This window comes from Hyla sarda, chromosome 2 (genome assembly GCF_029499605.1).
Source record: "Hyla sarda isolate aHylSar1 chromosome 2, aHylSar1.hap1, whole genome shotgun sequence".
NCBI lineage: Eukaryota > Metazoa > Chordata > Amphibia > Anura > Hylidae > Hyla > Hyla sarda.
This window is the reverse complement of record NC_079190.1, coordinates 425,039,396-425,066,392: the sequence shown is the minus strand read 5'-3', so window position 1 is coordinate 425,066,392 and position 26,997 is coordinate 425,039,396. Positions and strand designations below refer to the sequence as shown.

The 26,997-nt window shown below is 40.8% G+C and overlaps 2 protein-coding genes across 7 annotated transcripts in view; one reads left to right on the top strand and one right to left on the bottom strand.

Moving 5' to 3' along the window:
- Positions 1-4,509: 4,509 nt before the first annotated feature.
- LOC130356876 (interferon regulatory factor 6-like) lies at positions 4,510-25,361 on the bottom strand. 4 transcript variants are annotated; one of them, XM_056558967.1, is made up of 9 exons: positions 22,687-22,805; positions 22,490-22,564; positions 22,176-22,352; positions 18,028-18,232; positions 16,221-16,331; positions 10,389-10,532; positions 9,799-10,188; positions 9,563-9,681; positions 4,510-5,751 (listed from the first exon to the last, which is right to left on the bottom strand). In XM_056558967.1, exons 3-9 carry the CDS (start codon positions 22,347-22,349, stop codon positions 5,461-5,463), a joined length of 1,434 nt encoding a protein of 477 aa, XP_056414942.1. In that variant the 5' UTR covers positions 22,350-22,352; positions 22,490-22,564; positions 22,687-22,805; the 3' UTR covers positions 4,510-5,460. The 4 variants fall into 4 exon arrangements, with proteins under 4 accessions (XP_056414942.1, XP_056414941.1, XP_056414939.1 ...); XM_056558966.1 differs by lacking the exons at positions 22,490-22,564; positions 22,687-22,805 and adding an exon at positions 25,315-25,361; XM_056558964.1 differs by lacking the exons at positions 22,490-22,564; positions 22,687-22,805 and adding an exon at positions 24,849-25,002.
- C2H1orf74 (chromosome 2 C1orf74 homolog) overlaps positions 24,912-26,997 on the top strand; it is an 87,301-nt gene continuing 85,215 nt past the window's right edge. For 2 of the 3 annotated variants that reach the window (XM_056558972.1, XM_056558969.1), the window contains exon 1: positions 24,912-25,019. The gene's annotated coding sequence lies outside the window, so the exon portion shown is untranslated. The remainder of the gene's footprint in view (positions 25,020-26,997) is intronic. The other variant, XM_056558973.1, reaches the window with a different exon arrangement.

Here is a 26,997-nt window from a genome sequence, read left to right as displayed (position 1 = left end):
ACCGTAACCCGCCAGTGTGAATGTACCCTAAAAACACTACACTACACTAACACAAAATAAAGGGTAAAACACTACATATACACCCCTTACACTGTCCCCCCCCAATAAAAATAAAAAACATATTGTACAGCAGTGTTTCCAAAACGGAGCCTCCAGCTGTTGCAAAACAACAACTCCCAGCATTTCCGGACAGCCACTGATTGTCCAGGCATGCTGGGAGTTTAGCAACAGCTGGAGGCACCCTGTTTGGGAATCACTGGCGTAGAATACCCCTATGTCCACCCCTGTGCAATCCCTAATTTAGTCCTCAAATGCGCATGGAGCTCTCTCACTTTGGAGCCCTGTCGTATTTCAAGGAAACAGTTTAGGGCCACATATGGGGTATCTCCGTACTCGGGAGAAATTGCACTACAAATTTTGGGGGGCTTTTTCTCCTTTTACCCCTTATGAAAAGGAAAAGTTGGGGTCTACACCAGCCTATTAGTGTAAAAAAAAAAAAAAATTTACACTAACATGCTGGTGTTGTCCTTTACTTTTTATTTTCACAAGAGGTAAAAGGAAAAAAAGACCCCCAAAATTTGTAACGCAATTTCTGCTGAGTACGGAAATACCCCATATATGGGCGTAAAATGCTCTGCGGGCGCACAACAAGGCTCAGGAGTGAGAGCGCACCATGTACATTTGAGGCCGAAATTGGTGATTTGCACAGGGGTGGCTGATTTTACAGCGGTTCTGACATAAATGCAAAATAATAAATACCCACATGTGACCCCATTTTGGAAACTACACCCCTCACGGAATGTAATAAGGGGTACAGTGAGCATTTACGCCCCACAGGGGTCTGACAGATTTTTGGGACAGTGGTCTGTGAAAATGAAAAATTTTATTTTTTTGTTTGCACAGCCCACTGTTCCAAAGATCTGTCAAACACCAGTGGGGTGTAAATGCTCACTGCACCCCTTATTACATTCCGTGAGGGGTGTAGTTTCCAAAATGGGGTCACATGTGGGGGGGGGGGTCCACTGTTCTGGCACCACGGGGGGCTTTGTAAATGCACATGGCCCCCGACTTCCATTCCAAACAAATTATCTCTCTAAAAGCTTAATGGTGCTCCTTCTCTTCTGAGCATTGTAGTTCGCTCGCAGTGCACTTGACGTCCACATATGGGGTATTTCCATACTCAGAAGAAATGGGGTTACAAATTTTGGGGGGCATTTTCTCCTATTACCCTTTGTAAAAAAGTAAAATTTGGGGAAAAACCAGCATTTTAGTGGAAAAATATTTTTTTTTCATTTACACATCCGACTTTAACAAAAAGTTGTCAAACACCTGTGGGGTGTTAAGGCTCACTGTACCCCTTGTTACGTTCCTTGAGGGGTGTCGTTTCCATAATAGTGTGCGATGTGGTTTTTTTTGCTGTCCTGGCACCATAGGGGCTTCCTAAATGGGACATGCCCCCCAAAAACCATTTCAGAAAAACTCACTCTCCTGAATCCCATTGTTGCTCCTTCGCTTCTGAGCCCTCTACTGCGCTCGCCGAACACTTGACATACACATATGAGGTATTTTCTTACTCGAGAGAAATTGGGTTACAAATTTTGAGAGGATTTTTTTTCCTTTTACCCCTTGTAAAAATTCAAAAACTGGGTCTACAAGAACATGCCAGTGTAAAAAATGAAGATTTTGAATTTTCTCCTTCACTTTGCTGCTATTCCTGTGAAACACCTAAAGGGTTAACACACTTACTGAATGTCATTTTGAATACATTGAGGGGTGCAGTTTTTATAATGGGGTCATTTATCGGGTATTTCTAACCAGAAGACCCTTCAAATCCACTTCAAACCTGAACTGGTCCCTGAAAAATTCCGATTTTGAAAATTTTGCGAAAAATTGGAAAATTGCTGCTGAACTTTGAAGCCCTCTGGTGTCTTCCAAAAGTAAAAACTCGTCAATTTTATGATGCAAACATAAAGTAGATATATTGTATATGTGAATCGATACATAATTTATTTGGAATATCCATATTCCTTATAAGTAGAGAGCTTCAAAGTTAGAAAAATGCAAAATTTTCAAATTTTTCATGAAATTTTTGCATTTTTCACCTAGAAAGGATGCAAGTATCGCCGAAAATTTACCACTAACATAAAGTAGAATATGTCACGAAAAAACAATCTCGGAATCAAATTTATAAGTAAAAGCATTCCAGAGTTATTAATGCTTAAAGTGACAGTGGTCAGATTTGCAAAAAATGCTCCCGTCCTTAGGGTCATAATGGGCTCCGTCCCCAAGGGGTTAAAATACCTACCCCATTGCTAATTGAATTGTAGGCTCACACAGGTAGCATCCACAGCACATTTCACACTGGGCATGCGCAGATGGCAGTCCCACTGTAGAAATCCGCCACTACTAGTGGACACACAGAGTAACCTGGCCACAGCCAGGAGCTCACTCTGCAGTGCCTCTGTGACGCTGCGAATGTGCCTCGTGTGACCCTGTCCTTAATCAGAAATGTCTTGTCAACAATCCACTCGGTGGTATGTTTCTTGTACTCTAAACCAAGTCTGTGTTCATAGGTTCAGGCTTTAACCCCTTAAGGACCAAATGTTTTTCTGTTTTTTGTACTTTCGTCTTTTCCTCTTTACCTTTAACCCCTTGAGGACGGAGGGTTTTCCAGTTTTTGCACTTTCGTTTTTTCCTCCTTACCTTTTAAAAATCATAACTCTTTCAATTTTGAACCTAAAAATTAATATGATGGCTTATTTTTTGCGCCACCAATTCTACTTTGTAATAACTTCAATCATTTTACCCAAAAATCTACGGCGAAACGGAAAAAAAATCATTGTGCGACAAAATTGAAGAAAAATGCAATTTTGTAACTTTTGGGGGCTTCCGTTTCTACACAGTAAATTTTTGGGTAACAATGACACCTTATCTTGATTCTATAGGTCCATACGATTAAAATGATACCCTATTTATATAAGCTTGATTTTGTTGTACTTTTGGAAAAAATCATAACTACATACACGAAAATTAATACATTTAAAATTGTCCTCTTCTTACCCCTATAACTTTTTTATTTTCCGCATACGGGGTGATATGAGGGCTAATTTTTTGCGCCATGATCTGAAGTTTTAATCAGTACCATTTTTGTTTTGATCGGACTTTTTGATCGCTTTTTATTCCTTTTTTTATAGTATAAAAAGTGGCCAAAAATACGCTATTTTGGAATTTGGAATTTTTTTGCGCATGCGCCATTGACTCTGCGGTTTATTTAATGATATATTTTTATAGCTCGGACATTTATGCACACGGCAATACCATATATGTTTATTTGTATTATGTTTATATATTTTTTACATGGAATTTGGGGAAAGGGGGGTGATTAAACTTTTAATAAGGAAGGGGTTAATGTGTGTGTTTTTAAACTTTTTTTTTATTATTTTTTTTTTACACTTTTAGTCCCCTTAGGGGACTTTTAGGAGGAATCTCTAGGAATCTTTAGGAATTTGATTCCTCATACAGATCAATGTGGTTCATTAGAACCACATTGATCTGTGTGCTCTGCGCTCGATGGATAACGCCTGGTCCTGCCAGGCTTTATCATGTTGAGTGCCAGAGCTGGCACAGAAGGAGAGGTAAGCCCTCAGGCTACCTCAGCAGTGGATGCCCCCCCACCACCACCCCACTGGACCACCAGGGACCAGGCCTTTAGATGCCGCTGTCTATTAACGCCAGCCCCCAGCTACAGGAATCAGCTGAGTGCCGGCCGGTATGACGCAGGCTCGAGTTGGGAGCCCGCATCATAACCGTTAACGGCACATGGACGAGTATAGACGTCCATGGTCGTTAACGGGTTAAATTGAATTGTTTAAGTAGGAATACTTGTATTTTAACTTTTTAGTTGTCTTAATTATCTAATAACAAAAATTCTGGTCCATTGGTTAGGACAAATACTTCTCAGGTCTTCTACTCACCTTGGGCAGCTTCTAAATTTCAATGTGATTGTGTATGAAAACACATCCCCTATCTAAAGGATAGGGGATAAGTTTTAGATTGCGGGGTCCCAACCGCTGGGACCCCTCCGCTGATCTCCTGCACGGGATCTGGCTTTGCCCTGGAACAGACCATGTCGACCCCCCACACTAGGCAACACGCCCCCTTCATGTATCTCAATGGGAGTGCCAAAGGGGGCATGCTGGCTGCCCCTTCGTGCGAGGGTCTTCACACCCCATTCCCATGCAGCAGATCGCGGGGTGCCCAGTGATCGGACCTCCCATGATCTAAAACTTATTCCCTATCCTTTGGGTAGGCAATACATTTTTAAGCTGAGAGTATTCTAAGCATTACAAACTAAGAAGATTTGCAATTAGAGAGTCTGGGACATCTGGGTAAAATTTATATTGTAATGGTAATATTGTTGTCACACAATATAACTTTGTATTCATTTTTAGTATGTACCATGTGAAGCAGCTTGCGAAAAAATATGAAATCACACATCTGAGTTTTCAATACGAAATTTTACTTTCTACAGAATAAAACTATAAAGGAGAGTTGAAATTCAGTGTGTAGTGATAACAGTGAATGTGATGACAAAACATCTATTTTTTAACATATTTCACAAATGAGTCAAAGGCTATAATGTCTTAAGACACCTTAAGGGTCTATTCACACATACAGTATTCTGTGCAGATTTGATGCGCAGGATTTCAAGCTGTGTTCAGCCATTCAGTTTACATTGAAATCTGCAGCAGAAAATCCTGCACATCAAATCTTTGCAGAATACTGTACGTGTGGATAGACCATAAAGTAAGTTTACGTTCAAAAATATTACCTTTATACATGAAATGTAAAAAAAAATGTAAGCCAGTGTACTCATCCCCCTCCCAAGCTGTCTTATCTGGCAGTCCCTGTGGTCTTCTTCTTTCTCCTTCTGATGTTTTGTTCCCGCTCAGCTCGGCAGAGCAAAGATCAAGAGCAGGAGAAGGGGAACAAAATGACTGCAGTGGGGTCCAGAAGACGTGACAGTGGCAGCAGGAGAGGAGAGTATGCAGTCTTTCTCTTTTTGTAATGCACATACAGGATGTACAAAAGTGATTATTGGTGCATGTGCCATAGAAATTCCAGCTTTCTTAAGGCATTTGGAAAACATATATACATTATATACACATAACCTGATGCTTATTATCGGAAGAAGGAAAATATTTACCCAATTTTTTTTATTTTTTTTTCCCGAAATGTAGATATTTTAAATATATAATATTATAAGCAGTGGTACTCTGGACTCTGGAACAAGAAATCAAAAGGCACAATGTGGCTGAATTCAAATGCAGCCTCCTATATCTTCTCCAGGGCTAAAATAACTGCTGTTGTACATTTTTAGGCCACAAAGTAAAGTCACAGTACTCTATGCCACAACAGAGTACACCCATTCTCCTCAAACAGTCCTCAAGGCCTTACATGTTATAACTGAGTGTGTAGTTCATGGCCAATATGATGGTTTGGTGGAAGAAGATTTGGTGCCTGCAATGATGTTTGTTGCAGATTTAGCTGTTGCATGTTTGGGTGCATACCTGGCCAGCCATCGGGAGCCTGGGGGTTCTGTAAGAGGTGGTGAAGCTGTTTGAGTTGGGCAACAATGTTGTCTTTGATATCAGGTATAGAAATCTGCAAGCAAATACTTCCACTTTCAAAGGAGCGAGTGACATCTCCAGAAAACATCTCAAGAATCATCCGGGCCACCACTGGAATAATCTACAGCAGAAAAAAAAAAAAAGTAAAAAAAATGATTATATATACACATACATTATACATACAAAAACCAGTGCAATGCCATTTTATGTGATCTGCTTGGTCAGTCATGCTGCTGTCAATTGTAATCCAAAGCAATGTCACTGGCTGGCCCATCCATGTTATCAGGGGCCCAGTAGCATAGCTATACAGGTCGCAACGGTCGCCATGGTGACCAGGCCCGTTAGCCAGGGGGGCCCGCGGGGCTCCCCTTGCCACAATCACATTATGGCCGGCACCGCCATTAATTAATCAGTATGACTGCAGCCGCTGCTACCAGACCTGTCCGTCTGGCAGCAGCGCAGTCTACATGAGGAGGACCTGGAGTGGGACCTGAGTGACTATCCCACCCCTGCCTTTCCGCTGCATTAAGTGAGTGGAGGAGGAGGGGCATGGCACGTACGGTGCCAACAGGATGCCCTGCCTCTCTCCTTTCGCAGTGACTGCCCATAATCTCACCTAGTCACACCGCCTGCAGGACCGTCAGTCACAGCCCGGTAATCCGCCAGCAGGACCGTCTGTCTGACTGCTTCCCTTTCCTCCGCCCGGTATGAGTAAACCCTGCGCATTATAAATGAATGGCGCTGCAGAGCGCAGCGTCTTTCATTTATGGCAGTGCTCTTCAACTTTGTACTTACTGGAAGTTCTTTTCTTTTTTAATTTCTTTTCTGTCTGACCACAGTGCTCTCTGTTGACACCTCTGTCTATGTAAGGAACGGTCCAGAGCAGGAGAGGTTTGCTATGGGGATTTATTTGCTCCTGCTCTGGACAGTTCCTGGTATGGACAGAGGTGTCAGCAGAGAGCACTGTGGTCAGACTGAAAGGAAATTAAAAAAGAAACATACAGCAGCTGATAAGTACTGGAAGGATTAAGATTTTTAATAGAAGTAACTTACAATTCTGTTTAACTTTTTGGAACCAGTTGATTTAAAAAAAAAAAAAAAAAAAAAAAAACTGTATTCCAGCCTAGTACCCATGTAAGACTGGAGAGAGCCTGTTTCAGCAGTTTAACTCTGTAGATAAGTGGTCTCAAACTGTGGCCCTCCAGATGTTGTAAAACTTCAACTCCCAGCATGCCCAGACAGCTGTTGGCTGCAGCCAATGGCTCTCTTGGCATGCTGGGAGTTAAAGTTTTGCAACATCTGGTGGGGCCACAGTTTTAGACCATTGCTGTAGATGGTCACTATCAACCACCCCATCCACAGGGTTGACAGGAGAAGGGGGCTCCCACTGTCGCCCATCGGCCCAGGAAGAAAGTCAGATGTTGATCAGTATTCCACACTACACCACAGATAAGACAATGGCGGGCAAAAAATATATATATATAAAAAAAAATGCTAAAAAAAAAGTTACGGTAGATGTGTCAGAATATAGCAACTATGTAAAATTAGTATAGCCTCAAATGTAATCATCCGTACAATAAAGATACATGTGATTTATAATGCATGGTGAACTTTGAAAAATTGACAGAATTACTTTATTTTTATTTTTACCTCCTGGAAAATGCAATAAAAACTGATAAAAAAATGTCATATTTACCCCAAAATGGTAATGATAAAAACTACAGTTTGTTCTGCAAAAAAACAAGCCCTTACAAAGCTGAAAAAAATATATATATATAATAATGTGTTATACTAAGATTACAAATGCTAATTATACCCCTAGATGAATTATTTGTGGGGTGTTGGGGGGGAAAGACACTGCAAATGTGCAAGGTGCCCAAAAAACATCCAGCAAAATGATGCTCCATTCTTATTCCTGCCAAATTCCCCAACAACAGTTTATGACCTCATGAGGGGAACACTTGTATTCAGGAGAAATTGCACAACAAATCTTGGTATACTTATTCTCCTATTTATTTGAGATAAATACCATTCTAATAAACTCTATAAAACATTTCTAGGAGTCAAACGTTCCCTAATCCCGTAGGAGGGAAAACCAAGTAGATTCCAAAATGGAGTCTGTCTTTAGGGGCGTTTCTTATGTTTTGGTAACTCAACTCCTTTGTAAACAGAATCCATGGGGGAGATTTATCAAAACCTGCCCATAGCAACCAATCAGATCGCTTCTTTCATTTTGCAGAGGCCTTGTTAAAAATGAAAGAAGCGATCTGATTGGTTGCTATGGGCAACTGGGCAACTTTTCCACTGGACAGGTTTTGATAAATCTCCCCCATGGTGCCTAAAAGCCTGAAGCCTATGAGCGTTACCTGCAGTGCAGTAGGGCCATACTTGGGGACACATGTAAGACATCTCAGAACAGTTGAACATATTTAGTTTTGTGTGAACACAACCAACTGGAGCAATACTATGAAACTCTGTGCATTCACACCATGTTTTTGCAATACAGTTCCCTTATCAGGTTTTTGATGAAAAACGGATTCCTCAAAACCTGACTATATTGTATCAAAACGTGTGTACAAATTTTTAACCCGTATACGGTTTGAAAAATTATGTCTAGTTCTATCCATTTTTTAAGAACAAACTGTATAAGTTTTTAACTTTTCACTCCATTATGACTAAAGTTTCACTTGTTTGATAAAAATTCCAAGAAAAAAACTGTGCAAAGTCAAAAACTGGATGGTGCAAACTGGAGGGAACCGTACGCACATACGGTTCTGTATGGTTCCCATTGACTCCCATGTTTTAAAAAAAAGTATTTTGTTTCAATACGGTTTTTCACCCGGACCAAAAAACGCTACGATTTTGGGTGCAGAGAAAACGGAAAAAAACCTACAAGAAGCAAATGGCTGCAACCGGATGCATCGTTTGGAGAGTCAATGCACACAGTTTTAAATACGGTTTCATGCAGTTTTCAAATTGAAAACGTACACGGGAACTGTATTGAAAAAAACGTGGTGTGAATGCAGCCTAAGTCTGTATGAGCACATTTTGCCCTAATTGTCAAAAGATCACATATATTACAACAACCTTTATACATACAGAAACGTTACCAGCTCCTAATGCTCTTTCTTTTAAACTATTAAGGACTGAGCATTTTTCCATTTTTTGCACTTTTGTTTTTTCCTCCTTACCTTTAAAAAATCATAACCCTTTCAATTTTTCCCCTAAAAATCCATATGATGGCTTATTTTTTGCACCGCCAATTCTACTCTGTAATGACATCAGTCATTTTACCCAAAAGTCGACAGCGAAACAGAAAATAAAATCATTGTGCGACAAAATTGAAAAACTGTAACTTTTGGGGGCTTCTGTTTCTACGCAGTAAATTTTTCAGTAAAATGACACCATATCTTTACTCGGTAGGTCCATACAATTAAAATGATACCCTACTTATATAGGTTTGATTTTGTCGTACTTCTGGAAAAAATCATAACTACATGCAGGAAATTTGTTTAAAATTGTCATCTTCTGACCCCTATAACTTTTTTATTTTTCCACATAAAGGGTGAGGGCTAATTTTTTGCGCTGTGATCTGAAGTTTTTAGCGCTAGCATTTTTGTATTGATCAGACTTTTTGATTGCTTTTTATTCATTTTTTTATGATATAAAAAGTGACCAAAAATACGCTATTTTGGACTTTGGCGCGCACACCTTTGACCATGTGGTTTAATGAACGATATATTTTTATAATTCGCTGTGGCCCCGTGTTATAGAATGTGAGCGGACTCAGGACGTACAGGTACTCCCTGAGTCCTTAAGAGGTTAAAACATGTGTTTACCTAGTTTTAAACTCTACAGGACCAGTCTAGGTGGCGGAGTACTAAGAGTAATCTGGCATTCTGTAAACCTCTGTTTAGCAGAATGTAACTCACCTTAACAATGATAAGTTTGCGCTCCTTTGGTTTACCATTAGGCCATTCCTCTCCAAAACACAAGTAGATTTCATATGGCGGCTGCTTAGTTCCACTTCCTTTCTGATGTGTAATGAGTTCTGTTGAGGGTAAATTAAATAATAGATAAGTGGGTGTCCCCAAATGAACAGAATTCACACAGGAATGCTAATATTCATTGGCAAAAGTAAAAATAAATAAATATTAGATAAACTTACCACTTAGAAATGTCTCCAAACAGAAAAGTTTCACTCTCTTCTGTCTCTCAATCAAATTCGGAGCATTTGGAGAAGGAGAACAAGGTCCTGTCCAGTATACTTTGCACTGGCATAGTCTTATGGCATAGATGGCATGTCCGCTCACTTCTAATATAAGGCCTCTGTCCATGACATCTAGAAGGCGGCTGGTGTACAATTTTTGCCGCTCATTGACTATTTGATCTGGACCAGGGAACCGAACCTGCTCAAGACTTATGGGGCCAAAGAGCTCTTCCTGATTGGGCATTGGACCCAGATCTCCATAGAATAGTCGGCACCCTTGGGGGTTACTGACAATTGTTTGGCCAATCTCTTTCCCTCTGTACAGAAACTGGATTTCTAAATCTGTCACTGTAAAAAACAAAAATAGATTGAAACTACACGAGAATATTACAATGATGGCTTATTGCACCAACAAAAATATAGTTCCTATAAAACATCTAGTCAATTTATGCATACAGTATATATAGTTGAAAAAAAATACACATTTCCATCAAGTTCAACCAAGGAAGGGATATAGCACAAGGAATACTATAAGAGAATTTACTTACTTGGCAGAGAATTAATCCACAAATCAGAAGTGAAAAATTCCATCACTCCTGGGGTCTGTGGGACCTCCATATCTTGTGGCTCTGATTTCAGCCAATTTGGCTCTGGAGGGCAACGATCAATGTTGGCAGGGACCATAGGAGTATCTGTAAAATTTAGTTTATCCTTCACCATTTACATACATATTAATAGTCATTCATTTAATCTGCTCACAGGTAATGATGATAATATACTCTTAGCTTAAAGGGGTACTTCGGTGAATTTGTATTTTTTATCAACTGGTGCCAGAAAATTAAACTGATTTGTAAATTAGAATAATACAGAAAAAAAGGGTTGTGGGAGCTCAACATGGATCAAGAAAATATCCCAACCGAAGATACTGTGTTATACACTACCCTATGTGTCAAATAATTATACCTAAAACAACAATACTAAACAGTCCTACTAGGTTGAGAATAGAAAAGGAATAAAGGAAAGGATATACGGTAGCATGAGTCAGATGTGGTCTAAAATTATTTATTGGTTAATAATTATACTACGGTGTCCTCTGCAGGGCCCTTGTATTGGACATAACATAGACAATTTAAATAAACGCAATAAAAATGGTATTAATAAAAAATCCTGAACTTGATTAAATAGCAAACAACTATTTCAAGTTCCCCAAAAGGTAAGCAATAACTTATAGCATTAGCAATGTCTCTGATGGGTCACGCTGTAGATACACACTTTCGTATCTCGCTGTAGTACGATTACGTTAAAGTCAATATGCAGCGCTGCAAGTACACTCTTTTTGTCCCACACTATAGTGTGATTGCGCTATAAGTTAATAGGTGGATATTAAGTAGCAGAGTTTACTATGGATGTCGTGACCGTGTGTCTGATGGTCCGTCTCTGATGTTGATGGCTCAAGCGGCGCGAAGCTGTAAGTCTATTGCTGAGAACAACTGGTATATAGCAGGGTATATAGCCCCCTGTTTGCAGCCCTCTCTACCCTGGCGGCACAGGGCTAGTTTGAATATAAGTCACTAGAGGGGTGGGGATTGGTACCAAGTACCTCTTACTCATGGTGCCAGTGAAAGGTGCTCCTTCTTTCAAACTGGAGGATCGATGTCCCGCATGAGTTTCACGTTGGGGTTCCGGGGAGTGTGCGTTCCGCTGGTGGGATGATGTTCTCCAAAGTTTGCAGGGTTGCATTAGGGGGTATAGTGATTCAAGCTTGCCTGTATTGGAGTGTTTGCGATTATAGGGTGGCCGGCTAGATGCATTTGGGGAGCCAGGTCCCCTTTTTCAATAGCTGATGGCAACAGTAGTATGAAACATACAACTACTGTATACTGCTATATACCAGTTGTTCTCAGCAATAGACTTACAGCTTCGCGCCGCTTGAGCCATCAACATCAGAGACGGACCATCAGACACATGGTCACGACATTCATAGTAAACTCTGCTACTTAATATCCACCTATTAACTTATAGCGCAATCACATTATAGTGTGATACAAAAAGAGTGTACTTGCAGCGCTGCATATTGACTTTAACGTAATCGTACTACAGCGAGATATGAAAGTGTATATCTACAGCGTGACCCATCAGAGACATTGCTAATGCTATAAGTTATTGCTTACCTTTTGGGGAACATGAACTAGTTGTTTGCTATTTAATCAAGTTCATGATTTTTTATTAATACCATTTTTATTGCTTTTATTTAAATTGTCTATGTTATGTCCAATACAAGGGCCCTGCAGAGGACACCGTAGTATAATTATTAACCAATAAATAATTTTAGACCACATCTGACTCATGCTACCGTATATCCTTTCCGGTGGAAAACTTTTTTTTTTTAATCAACTGGTGCCAGAAAGTTAAACAGATTTGTTTAATTACTTCTATTAAAAAATCTTAATCCTTCCAGTACTTATTAGCTACTGAATACTACAGAGGAAATTCTTTTCTTTTTGGAACACAGTGCTCTCTGCTGACATCACGAGCACAGTGCTCTCTGCTGACATCTCTGTCCATTTTAGGAACTGTCCAGATCAGCATATGTTTGCTATGGGGATTTTCTCCTACTCTGGACAGTTCTTAAAATGGACAGAGATGTCAGCAGAGAGCTATGTGCTTGTGATGTCAGCAGAGAGCTCTGTGTTCCAAAAAGAAAAGAATTTCCTCTGTAGTATTCAGCAGCTAATAAGTACTGGAAGGATTAAGATTTTTTAATACAAGAAATTTACAAATCTGTTTATCTTTCTGGCACCAGTTGATAAAAGAAAAAAAAAGTTTTCCACCAGAGTACCCCATTAATTCTTTTCTATTCTCAACCTAGTAGGACTGTATAGTATTGTTGTTTTAGATTTGTAAATTCTTCAAAATTTATTTTCTGTCTGACCACAGTACTCTCTTCTGAAACCTTTGTCTACCTCAGGAACTGTTAAGAGCAGGAGCAAATCCCCATAGCAAACCTATCCTGCTCCTGACCGTTCCTGAGACAGACAGAGGTGTCAGCAGAGAGCACTCTGGTCAGACAAAAAAAAAAACTTCCTGTAACGCATACAGCAGCTGATAAGTACTGGAAGGGTTAAGATTTTTAAATAGTAATAATTTACAAATCTGTTTAACTTTCGAGCACCAGTTGATTTAAAAAAAAAATGTTTTCCACCAGAGTACCCCTTTAGGTTTAGCCTAAACCTAAAAGAGATCTGTAGTGCTCTATGGGATTCATGGAGGGGCGTGCTGGCTGCCGCGTCATGCGGGGATGGAACACCCCCTTTCCTGTACATTGCCATGGCCCCATACAGGAGATCGCGGGGGCCCCAGCGCTCGGACCCCCCACGATCTAAAACTTATCCCCTATCCTTCTGATAGGGGATAAAGTTCAGAGCACTACAGATCTCCTTTAATTGGTCAAACATTCATCACCGAAAAATACCCAAGATCCATAAAATCTAATACAAAAATAAAAACCCTGGGCAAAAACTATGGTTAACAGTTTATTTACATACATTTAGGGTATGTTCACACTACGCAATTCCCGTGGAATTCCGTGAGCGGAATTCCGCAAACGGAATTCTTCGCGCGGAAGACCGCAAACACTGCATAGTCGTCAATGGTGACGGCGCAGTGCCGCGCGGTCCTACCGCTGAAGTATTGCGGCGGCCGCCACCAGAATGGAATCTCCACTCGCAGAATTCTGCGAGCGGAGATTCCGTCCATAATCCGTAGTGTGAACATACCCTTAAACTTTAAACATCACAAGTATATCTATTCTGAGACATTTCTTGGTTTATAAGAGTAAATAGTGACAACCACTTTTTTCAGCCAGAAATATGTTGATTGTCACAATGTTGTTGTCACAAGTGCCTGCTGGACACATATTCCTATAACATTTGATTTAGTAAAAATTGAAAATTCCTAATTAGTGTTGAATCTGATAGCCAGGTGCCTGGAACAGTCGTAGGATATCTAAAAACTGGAGCATTTTGAAAGTGGCACTCATTCATATCAATGGCTGAGCCATCAGATTCGGGTTCAACAGCATTCAACAGCTCAACACTATCCCTAAATCAAGTGAGCAGAGGCAGATTTTCTTATGTGTTACATGAACTTTAACCCCTTTGCAGTCTCATTCATTAAGAATGCAATATTGGTAAAAAAAAAAAAGATTTTTTTGCATTATGGTATCCAGAACAATTTAAAGGGTACTCTGCCCCTAAACATTTTATCCCTTATCCAAAGGATAGGGGATAAGACGTCTGATCACGGGGGACCTGCCGCTGTGACCCCCGCGATCTCCCTGGAGCACCTGGTGTTTGTTTAGAGCGTCGGGTGCAGCACCAGAGGTTCGTGACGTCAAGGCTGTGTCCCAATCGTGATGTCACGGCCACGCCCCCTCAATGCAAGTCTATGGGAGGGGGCGTGACGGCCGTCACGCCCCCTCCCATAGACTTGCATTGAGGTGGCATGGCCATGACGTCACGAGCAGGAAGTGGCCATAACGTCACAAGCCTCCGCCCTGCATTGCCAGTCATCTAGCACAGATCGAAGTTTGCTCTGTGCATCGGATTTCTGGGGTGCCGCAGCCGAGATCAGACATCTTATCTGCTATCCTTTGGATAGGGGATAAGATGTCTAGGGTCGGCCTAGACAATGTCAGTACAGTTGTATAAGTTCTTGGTTTTTTACAGGGCAAGTTTTTTTTTTTTTTTTTGGTACCAATTAAGAGAATCCCTATGATCTTCGGAATTTTGTGTCAGATTCTTCCCACATTCAAAATATAATAAACTGATTAGTGGGTGTCTGAGACAATCTCCATATAGTACTACAGAAATTGTTGGCACATACAGGCCACTATTATTTTTCTTAATTTTTCTTTACTGTTCAAACTGCTGGAACCCCCTCTGATACCAAGAACAGAGGAACATTTTCATTTGGGATAAATGGAGCACTGGCCTTCAAATGGTTTTCAGCTGAAGAGCCACATACTGTACACAACTACAACCATGACTGTGACATAGATTTCTGCCTTACATTTCTAAAGTGGGGGAAAAAAATCTTACAACACAATTTGTTTTAACACTTTCTGAGTGTGAAACCCTTTTGATGTTTATTGTTCTGTTTGTCTGTATAGAAAATATACCTGTGATATCTTAAAGGGGTACTCCGCCCCTAGCATCTTATCCCCTATCCCTTACCCCTATCCCGTCGCTGGGGACCCCTTGGATCTCCACTGCAGCACCCTCGTGATGTCACGGGCCGCCCCCGCAATACAAGTCTATGGGAGGGGGCGTGGTGGCCATTACGCCCCTTCCCATAGACTTGTGTTGAGGGGGCGGTCTGTGATGTCACGAGGGGGGCGGAGCCGTGATGTCATGATGCTCTGGCCCCTGTAACGCCGGTCATTACGCATAGGGCGGGGTGCTGCAGCGGAGATCCCAGGGGTCCCCAGCATCGGGACCCCCGTGATCTGACATCTTATCCCCTATCCTCTGGATAGTGGATAAGATGCTAGGGGCAGAGTACCCCTTTGAAGGTGGCCATACTCATAAGACAGTTACCCTTCTCACAGAGGCATAGCTTGTTGCTTCTGGGCCCTGATGCAAAACCTGCAACAGGGGCCCATATGCATGCCAAATATATTACTGGTCTCTTCTGGGGAAGATGTGCTTTGGGGCACCCTTAGGCACCAGGGCCCCAGTACAACTGCTACCTCTAAAGCTACACCCCAGCCTTCTCATTTAACACCCCCCTTTCAATCCATGTGCATTCTCAGATGAACGCTCTTGTGCTTTGAATGTGAAGAAAGCAGCTACCACACAATTCTGGCAGCAGCTTATCTCACTGAGGACACAAGAATCAGGCAGCCATCTCTCCTCAGATATCTGCCATCAAAGAAGAGTCAGGTGGCTGCATATTACACCAGACACTTAGTATGTATATAAGTTGGTCAGCACTTCCGTTGGGTGGTGGTGTACGTGGTAGATCAGGTCCAGAAACAGTGTAAATAAAGTCCCAGCACTCACAAAGTATATTCAGAAATAAGGAGCTTTATTGCATATCTTTCAAATCAAACTGGACTCGTTTTGGCGGTAGCCTTCCTCTGCTGCAGCAGAGGAAGGCTACCACCAAAACGCATCCTGTTTGATTTGAAGAATACGGAATATAGCTTTTTATTCCTGAATGTACTTGGTGAGTGCTGAGACTTTATATATACCAGACAGGCAGCAGATACTGTTATAATTACTGGGTTTAGGCGACACATATCTAATGTGCATGGCCAGCTTAAATATGAACAAACTCTAAATTATAAAAAAAAAGGTGAACATTTTTTGGATGCTTACCATTTATAGTTAATCCATTGAATGGTTCTTGGATTGGGACATGAAGTTGAGACTGGTTTATATCTTCCTCTTCATAGTCATCATCATCCCATGGTGAGGATCCGGTTGAACCTGTTATAGAACAAACCAAACATCAGAGACGACAGAAGACAATTTTTACTCAGATCAGGACTAAGTTTGTACTATTCATCCTCTGACACCATTAAGCCACAGTACATCTAGTAGTTTTATATTGTTGACCCTAACATTTTTCTAACTTTTTTTGCAGGCCATACATGAGTGATTTCTGGTGACCGACTTCTATCTAGATTGTTCTGTGATGGTTGTTTTTCCAAATGAGGAAACCATAGGTTAAAATGATAAAACACCCATCGAGCTATGTCTTGACCTGGGTTTCTATTGATGAGATGAAGATATGTTGCTTAGCATTAACAACTTTCCAATTGTTGCTGTCAACAATGGGCAAAAAAAGTCAACATGGCAGACCTCCGGTCAGCATCTGTCTTGTTTGTCACAGAAAGGTAGCATCAGAGGGATGAAAATCTGTAGCGTATCTCATAGGCAAATGGCTACTATGTTCAATTACAGTATAATTCCTGTAATAGTGATCATAGAGGGAGTTTACCGTTCAGAACATCTTTTAAAGCACCAGGCAAAAAGTGATATTGAGTCTGCCTAGTATGAATGCCGTATTACACATAGTAAACAGCTCTAACCTCATTTGTTTCTGTTCCAATCTTCTAAAGGCATTAGTATTCAGGCACCTGCTTTTACGTTGTCATGATTACTTGCCACAATACCACAATTTTGTACTTGAACAACAATAATATATATTTCCAGTCATGGCCGTAAATGTTGGCACCCCTGAAAATTTTCAAGAAAATGAAGTATTTCTCACAGAAAAGGATTGCAGTAACACGTTTTGCTATATGCATGTTTATTCCCATTGTGTGTATTGGAACTAAACCAAAAAAGGGAGGAAAATAAACAAATTGGACACAATATCACACAAAACTCCAAAAATGGGCTGGACAAAATTATTGGCACCCTTTCAAAATTGTGTAAAAATATGATTGTTTCAAGCATTTGATGCTCCTTTAAACTCACCTAAGGCAAGTAACAGGTGTGGGCAATATAAAAATTACACCTGATAGCAGATAAAAAGGAGAGAAGTTCACTTAGTCTTTGCATTGTGTGTCTGTGTTACACTAAGCATGGACAACACAAAGAGGAGAAGAGAGCTGTCTGAGGACTTGAGCACCAAAATTGTGGAAAAATATCAACAATCTCAGGGTTACAAGTACATCTCCAGAGTTCTAGATTTGCCTTTGTCCACAGTGCGCAACATTATTAAGAAGTTTGCAACTCATGGCACTGTTGCTAATCTCCCTGGGTGTGGACGGAAGAGAAAAATTTATGAAAGGTGTCAACGTAGGATAGTCCGGATGGTGGATAAGCAGCCCCAAACAAGTTCCAAAGGTATTCAAGCTGTCCTGCAGGCTCAGGGAGCATCAGTGTCCTATTTTTAAACAATCATATTTGTACACAATTTTGAAAGGGTGCCAATAATTTTGGAGTTTTGTGTGATATTGTGTCCAATTTGTTTATTTTCCTCCCTTTTTTGGTTTAGTTCCAATACACACAATGGGAATAAACATGTGTATAGCAAAACATGTGTTACTGCAATCCTTTTCTGTGAGAAATACTTAATTTTCTTGAAAAATTTTAGGGATGCCAACATTTACAGCCATGACTGTATATATAGATAGCACATTTTAAATTTTCCTTTTTTTCCTTTTATTCTCACCTGGGTTAATGATTGATCCATGAGACTGAGGTATGTCACACACCTCATAGATTTTGATAGGATTCATAGGAACTTCTTTTGTGCCATCATAGATGAGCTTGAACTCCCGGCTTTTATTTAGGGCACAGCGCATTTGGGCCTTCCATTTGGCTGGATCAGGATCATCCACTCCTTCATGATACTTGCCTGTCTCCACAGCCCATGCCTGTGAAAAGAAATATGTGACTGTAATATAATATAGCAATAAAGTATAAAACATTAGGAATTTTCTAGTAATAATTCTTAATGGGTACCCGATATGCTATAGCTATCAGGTATTAAAGGGAAACTCATCAGGTCCTCAGGGTTGCCTCCCAGTCATACTGGCCATGTCCTCTTCCCACCTGCCATGCTTGATTCACAACCTAAACTAAGTGCAGCACATTGTTCTCCTCACCTGCCAGGCCTTGGGGCCTAACAAATATCCTTTAAAGGGATATGATATAGAAGACATATCTTTAGGATAGACTGCAATACCAGATCAGTGGAGGTTCAATCCTAGGCACTCACACTGAGCAGCTAATAAAGGGGTGAGTGTTGCAGCCTCTTCATGTTTTACCAGGCACAGCACCATACATTCTGCAGTGCCTATGTCTGGTATTGCAGCCATCTGCTGCTATAGTACCAGTGACAAACAATACTGAAAGTGCAATACTGTGCCTGGTACTCAATAATTCAAAGTAGCACCTCAGCCCCTTTAATCTGCTAATCTTTGGAAGTGTTGGGAATCAGGAGACCACTATAAACCTAAAACCAAGAGAATCTTCAATCCCCGTACAAGAAGATGTGACCTTTCTGTAAATAACAAAATTAAATGGGTACTCCGCTGGAAAACATATATATATATATATATATATATATATATATATATATATATATTTTTTTTTTTTTTTTTTTTTTGTCAACTGGTGCCAGAAAGTTAAACATATTTGTAAATGACTTCTATTAAAAAATCTTAATCCTTCCAGTACTTATTAGCTGCTGTATACTACAGAGGAAGTTATTTTCTTTTTGAATTTCCTTTCTGTCTGACCACAGTGCTCTCTGCTGACACATCTGTCAATGTCAGGATTTGTCCAGAGCAGGAGAGGTTTGCTATGGGGATTTGCTCCTACTCTGGACAGTTCCTGACATGGACAGAGGTGTCAGCAGAGAGCACTGTGGTCAGACAGAAAAAAAAAATTAAATAAAGAACTTCTTGTGGCGCATACACCAGCTGATAAGTTCTGGAAGGATTAAGATTTTTAAATAAAAGTAATTTACAAATCTGTTTAACTTTTTGGCACCAGTTGATTTTAAAAAAAATGTTTTCCAGCGGAATATCCCTTTAACCTTTACAAAATCAACCATTTTACTTATAACTAAATACTTACACTGGCAAACAAGATGCCTTGTGCATTTAACCAATATTGGAATTGGAGGACACAAAAAAATGATAATATTATCCAAATAGGTTATCACTTTCTGACGCTCACTCATATATATAACACACAATTTGAGGTGACTGAGGATAAAAGCTTGTGGGCTTTTTTTTAAGATTTTATAAAAATAGGCCCCTATTTACATCAAAGTAAAAATACTAGATAGATAAACAGATATATTTTTCCCACATTGCACTTTACCAGAGTCTAACCCTTCCCCAAATAAGCCCTAGGATAGTAGGACTGTCACTGCTAGATCTAGTTAGACCCTGCTGCTGTCTTATACCATTGGAGATCCTGTGATCACACATGTGCTGCCCAGGGGTCAAGTCCAGGGAAATAAAGTGTTGGAACTCACCCAAGGTTTCCACTCAAGGGCTGGTCCTGCAAGACTCCTGCTAATGGGAATGGTGTTCCTCCTGCGGAAAAAGTGCAGGAACTCAGTTCCCATGCGTTTCTGCAGGACTTGAGCCATGGTGTTGCTGAACTGATAGCAGTGGTGTCAGTGCTTTCCCCTCTATTCTGCGCACAGTGCTCACTGACTTGAATATCAAATCCCTGTTATCCCGTCTGGGAGAAGTTGGCAGACTCTTTGGATTATTGGTGGATCCTGGTAGGATTCTCTGACAATATCTATTGTGTATGGGCAGGTTTAGACAGTAATGAGGCCTGTATGGTGGGCTTAAAAGGCCCATAGATAAGGTAATAAACTTTCTAAACTTTCCAAATTCAGATGAAAACTATTTACATTGTTTAAAGTCAAATAATGATACAGATTAAATTACTGTACAACACACAATTGCTCACTGCTTTGATTTATTTCTGTAACTAATTTACTAATTACATTTGTACAATTGAGTGTCTAGGAGTGGGTTTGTAAGAAAAGCACTTTCTATGTCCCACCATGTCCTTTTATAGGGTAAACAAAGATTAGTGATGGATAAGGTTTGGGTAAACCTTCAGTCCAGAAGGACAGAGCAGGACCTCGCCTACCTTCATGTTAAATGAGGTTTATCCCTCTGTAAACAGGCTGTAAATAAAGGTCTGACTACGAGTCGATTACCAATTAATGCAATGTTATTCAGTTGGTTCAGATACTTTAGTACGCAAAGCAAACTTAACTCCCCATCCCATATATCCTTCAGTCATCTAAACCTTATTAGCTTGGTGATGGTTAATACAACCAATGTAACCACTGTAACCACAACCACATGAAACATTTCAGTGCCAAACAATATATAGTCACATAAGTAATTCCAATCATAGGAAAAGAGTTTACTCTCCCTGACAGTGTCAAGGTTGCCTAGACATGGCTTATGAATACTGTAAATAAAAATACTGCTCTGATCTTTAATTCCTGTACATGTGTACTCTGCAGTTATAGTTATGATGACCATATATGAATGAACGAGTTGTAAAGATAACTGTGAAGTGTAACACGATTGAGCGTAGGGTTACAGTGCATTTACACATCATAGGTAACCCCTTATTGATGCTGCCTATTTTGGCCTTAAGGCCCATTTTTCATATTTACCCTGTCACTTTAAATGGTCACTCTCATTAAAACCAATTTTTGCTATTGCGCTCCTTATGGTAAATAAAAAATATTTTTAATATACTTTGTTAATAAAAAAAATAAGAAGTTTTCTATGTTTTATTTGTGCTTAAAAAAGCTCAAAAGCACATTTCCCCCATCTCATACACAGACTTTGGACCGAAGCCCAAACACAGGAAGTGCAGCCTGGAGTGCTGAGGGGGGGGGGGGTGTCCAACCAACAGCATATAGCAGTTAAGTGTGAAAGGAGCTATGATTGGATGAGACTGGACACCCCCCCCCCCCCTCAGCACTGCCCTGTGTTTGGGCTTCGGTCCAAAGTCTGTGGATGAGATGGGGGGAAATGTGCTTTTGAGCTTTTCTAAGCACAAATAAAACATAGAAAACTTCATTTTCTTTAACAAAGTATATAAAAAATATTTTTTATTTACCATAAGGAGTGCAATAGCAAAAATTTGTTTTAATGAGAGTGCCCATTTAAGTGCTAATAATGGGATGCTTAAAAGGGGTACTCTGCCCCTAAGCATCTTATCTCCTACCCAAAGGATAGGGGATAACATGTATGATCGCATGGGCCCGGTCCCTGGGACCCCCCCTGATCTCTGGAGCATGGAGCAAACTCCGTTCCGTGGTGGATGACAGGTGACCACAGCCATCACGCCCCCTCCATTCATGCCTATGGGAGGAAGCGTGACTGCTATGTACTAGCCGTCACTCTCCCTACCATAGACATAAATGGAGGAGGCGTGATGGCGTGAAACTCACTTCTGTGTTCAGGACTCTGTGATGTTGGTCTGAAGATCGTAGGGGGTCCCAGCAGCAGGACCATCCGTTATCAGACATCTTATCCTTTGGATAGGAAATAAGATATTTAGGTGGTGGGGTACCCCTCACTTATCCAAGTGATTCTGAGATTTTCTTGACACCTTGTACTACTATAAGTCAGTATCTTCTCCCAGCTAGTTCTAGTGATCGATAAAAACTTCTGACATGTCTCTACAACAGTGCTCATTTAGGTGTGTTTACATTGCATGTGAAGTGAAAGCAGAAGGGTTTATATGATGGTTGTCATTCATATTAGCTCCACCATGTTCAGCAGGTAAAATTAGATTTCCATTAGGAATGTTATTCACCTTGAAGATTGTGTTCTCTTCTTCATGCTGAGGACTGTGACGTGTAGCATGCTTCCATGGGATCTGAAACCTCTTGGCCTCCCTGTTTAACCATGTAAGACCAGGATACAGTCCACTGTCCACTTGAGCCACCAGCCACGGCTTTAGACGAACACGACGAGGTTGCAGAACCATTTTCTGTAATAAAGAAACCGATAATGAGATGTTTGGTGAAAAGCAAGTCTTCTGTTTACTGTCTGAGGAGTCAGAATTCCTCTAGTGGAACAATCAAGGTCAATTAAGAATAGATTATAGTAGACAATGTTTGTCTCTACCTGATGAATTCGTCTTTAGTTATTGTAGCTCAATTTACTGCTGCCTGTCATCTCTGTCACTGAACAAATATTTAGCTGGGTCAAGAATTCCAGAAAATCTATTAGATGACTTTACCCTCTCACCCTTTAAATACAGACACATTTTTCTGTGTCACTTCAGAGTCACAAACTGGCTTCTTCTGAACACAAATTTTTACCTGTCCAGTTGTGTCAACCAGATGTGGTCAAGTTTAAGTTAAAGAGAAGTTTATGTGAGTAAGAGCTGAGCAAATATTATGAATTCAGTGGAGTGGCTGCCATCTTCCAATTGTCTTGCATGGGAAGGCCTAACTGGAGTAAGGCTGGGTTCACACTACATTTTGTCCCATACGGGAGCGCATACGGCAGGGGGGAGCTAAAGCTCCCGTATGTGACCGTATGCGCTCCCGTATGCCATTCATTTCAATGAGCCGACCGGAGTGAAACGTTCGGTCCGGTCGGCTCATTTTTGCGCCGTATGCGCTTTTACAACCGGACCTAAAACCGTGGTTGACCACAGTTTTAGGTCCGGTTGTAAAAGCGCATACGGCGCAAAAATGAGCCGACCGGACCGAACGTTTCACTCCGGTCGGCTCATTGAAATGAATGGCATACGGGAGCGCATACGGTCACATACGGGAGCGCCAGCTTTTAGCTCCCCCCTGCCGTATGCGCTCCCGTATGGGACAAAACGTAGTGTGAACCCACCCTAAAACTGGAGTCACAGTACCCCCAATGTAGCCATAGTTGAGGATCACAGAGGGGATCACCACACATATCCGATATGGGCATAGGCATGGTATTTCCAGTGGAGGTGTTATAAATGTTTGAGGGGAATACTCATATACAGGAGTTGCACAAGATTAGAAAATGGGGGTGGCGCCTGGTATTGCAGCCCAGCCCACTTCAATCAAAGACTTTTTTTTTGCTTACTTTTTACAATTTCATTAAATTTAGTTTACATTTCATTTCCCCACATGATTTTATGTGGGCCAACCACAGAGTCAATAAGCAAGTGCTTGCGATTGTTTAGATATTAAAACAAAGTGATATAGAATGTAATCCCCTTATATATTAGACCCCACTCACATCTGCCTTTTGGGATACATTGTCAATATAAGTTAAGACATAAGCAAAAAGGTATTCTACTGCATACCCGGGGTGGCCCACTGACTTTAATGGACTAAATGTAGTCCACTAGTGATTATGTTAATCTATTTCCTGAAAGTATAATTTTATTTATTTATTTTTGCAGGACTTAAAAAGATAGTCTACCACACTTTTGTGCCCTGCACAAAAATGTATACATTCAGAAACCAAGTGTAGTCAGTGTTACATTACATTTGGTCCTACCATGGGTCTGCTGTGGTATGTGTTGGCATATGCTTTTGCTAATCTCCCAACATATACTGGCAACGTGAAACAAGAATGAGATGTGAATATAGCACTAAGACTTTGGATATTTTAGCTCAAACTTGAAAGGTGCTCAACCCACACATAGAAATATGTGATTAAGCAGTCAAGCTAGTAACAGTAGCATGTGACTATGAATAATTCTGAATAATTTACACAATCTAAAGTTCTGTAGAAAACAGATGAAAAGTTGAGAAGTATATTCCCAAGGTCTTTCGATGTTATTACCTAGCAGATGAAAGGCAACCAGCAATTACCAACAAGATAATATACAGATCTTAACCAAAAGACTAAATTTGATATAATTATGGGGTTTTCTAATGTTGATCATAGAAAGCTCATTACAAAAGTCTGAGGCTAAGTTCACATTGCATATCATTTCCTAATGGATTTCTATTTATGTCTGTAGATAATGTATTTTAAATTAAACAGGTATTGACAAAAAAATAAATTAAAAAAAACAAAGTTGGCAATACAAATGCAGATTCATTTATTCTTGGGTCTAAGGGAGCAAGATCCAACCTATCGGCTTCTTTAACCAGGCAATTACAGGTTCCATTTTGGCCTAATTCTTTAGTCAGGAGAGTTCCTTATAAAGTTAAATAAACCTGTCCCCCTTGGCGACTTCATCTGACTGTCAGGGGTGTTAGACAGTCTCCTGACCTTCCGACAGATGATGTCGGTGGTAAAAATGGTCGGGTATGTTATCTCTACCATTCAACCCTATTGTTCTAAAAGGGGTAAGCCGATGCCAGAGCTGTATATCTGTGGCTTACTCTCCCTTCCCTATAGAAGAAACTAGAATGGTTGGTTGTTCATGTGTATAGGGTGGTCAGGAGAGATAACTGTCAGCCGACAAACATTCAGACATCAGTTATTGAAACCATCTTTAGTGTCTATGACCATCTTTAAATCCCATTTAACATACATCAGGCATGAAATTCCTAGCTCAAAACACCCTGGACCCTGTCTCCAGACAAATGAAATGCCCGCTCAACCAATCAGGACGCAGGTCATCATGGCAGCCAGTAACTGGCTGAATGAGATCCATGGTACCAGGAAGTGGTGAGAGGCAAAACAGCTGCGGGGCATCAGGCAGGTGATGACTTTATTTATTCAAGCCTGGCCTCAAAAACAAAAAGCAAACACAATGTAGTCCTGCTAAAATATCAACATTTAATCAAGTGGCTTAAAATAATATGTTACATCAAGTGACATTTGATAAAGTGACTTAATATAATATCAAGTCCAGAACATTAATGTAGGTGTTTCAGTTATAGAAACTCCTTGATTTCAGCCAAACAAGCATCTACAGTCGATAGTGGTCCCTGCTGCCTTGTTATCTTACACATAGGATTAAATTTAATGACATTATGGGGGAGATTTATACAAACCAGTGCAGAGGAAAACTTGCCCAGTTGCCCATAGCAACCAATCAGCTTGCTTCTTTCATTTTTAGAATGGCCTGTAAAAAATGAAAGAAGCGATCTGATTGGTTGCTATGGGCAACTGGACAACTTTTTCTCTGCACAGGGTTTGACAAATCTCCCCATATATTTCAAATAAAAGTATTGTTCATCAATTGAATTTTACAACATTCACTTTAGGTGGATGGTGACAGACCACCCTCATCTGACATGGAGTTAGTCAAGTTTGAAATTTTCGTCCAATTGTCTAATGAATGATAGGGTGAATGAATGATGAATGATAGTTCAGAAAAAACATTTGTCCTTTGTTCAGCGTCACTGATCATGTATGGCCAGTCCAACATGGACTAAAATATGCATTGCTGCACCACAAAAACAGTCTTCTATCTAATGTGTTTGGTCACCTATAGTCTCAGATCTGACTTTGGGTACCCAACACCATCAAAATGTTTGTTAGGCTGGGTTCACACCACGATTTTGCTATACGGTTCCTGTATCAGGTTTTTGATTAAAAAAAAAACGGATTCCTCAGAACCTGACTTAACTGTATCAAACAGTGTGTACAAATGTTTATCTGTATACAGTTGAAAACTGTATACGGTTTGAAAAATGATGTCCGGTTGCATCCATTTCCCTCCATTATGTATAAAGTTTCACTTGTTTGATTGAAATTCCAAGAAAAAAAAATTTGGAAAGTCAAAAACCGTATGGTGAAAACTGGATGGAACCGTACGCACATACGGTTCTGTACAGTTCCCATTGACTCCAATGTTGAAAAAAAACATATACGGTTTAATACGGTTTTTCACCCGGACCAAAAACTGTGGTAGGCCACGGTTTTCTGTCCAGAAAAAAAAAAGTAAAAAACCTTGTGGTTTGAAAAACGGAGACAACCGTATACAGTGACCCCTCGACCTACGATGGCCCCAACATACGATAATTTCAACATGTGATGGCCTCTCAGAGGCCATCGCATGTTGAAGGCAGCATCAACATATGATGCTTTTGTATGTCGGGGCCATCACATAATCGGCTATCCGGCAGTGCTGACTGCTTCAGCTGCCACCGGATAGCCGTTTACGGTGCCCCCGTGAGCTCCGGTGATGATCACTTACCTGTCCTCAGGGCTCCGGCGCGTCCTCTTCGGGATCCTCTGCATCGTCGGCGCTCTCCATCATCGTCATCACGTCGCTGCGCACGCCATCCCATCATCCAATAGGAGCGGCATGCGTAACAACGTGATGGCGGCGACGGAGCGCGCGGATGCCGGGGAAGAAGAGGCCTTAACGGAGTGTCGGGGACACCTCGTGGACGCGGCGACAGTGATGGACGGCGACATCCCGGGCAGCGGTGACGGTCCGGAGCGGCGGGGACAGGTGAGTACAACTTCCTCTAACAGTGGTCTTCAACCTGCGGACCTCCAGATGTTGCAAAACTACAACACCCAGCATGCCCGGACAGCCAACGGCTGTCCGGGCATGCTGGGTGTTGTAGTTTTGCAACATCTGGAGGTCCGCAGGTTGTAGACCACTGTCCTATACTTTACATTGCACGGATCCCTCAACATGCGATGATTTCAACAAACGATGGTCCGTTTGGAACGGATTACCATCGTATGTTGAGGGACCACTGTACATTATGGTGCATACG

Coding starts and splice junctions, on each gene's coding strand:
- LOC130356876 (XM_056558964.1), bottom strand. Junction 10,189..10,388: donor GTGGATTAATTCTCTGCCAA/GTAAGTAAATTC, acceptor TGTTTTTTACAG/TGACAGATTTAGAAATCCAG. Junction 9,682..9,798: donor TTTGGAGACATTTCTAAGTG/GTAAGTTTATCT, acceptor TACCCTCAACAG/AACTCATTACACATCAGAAA.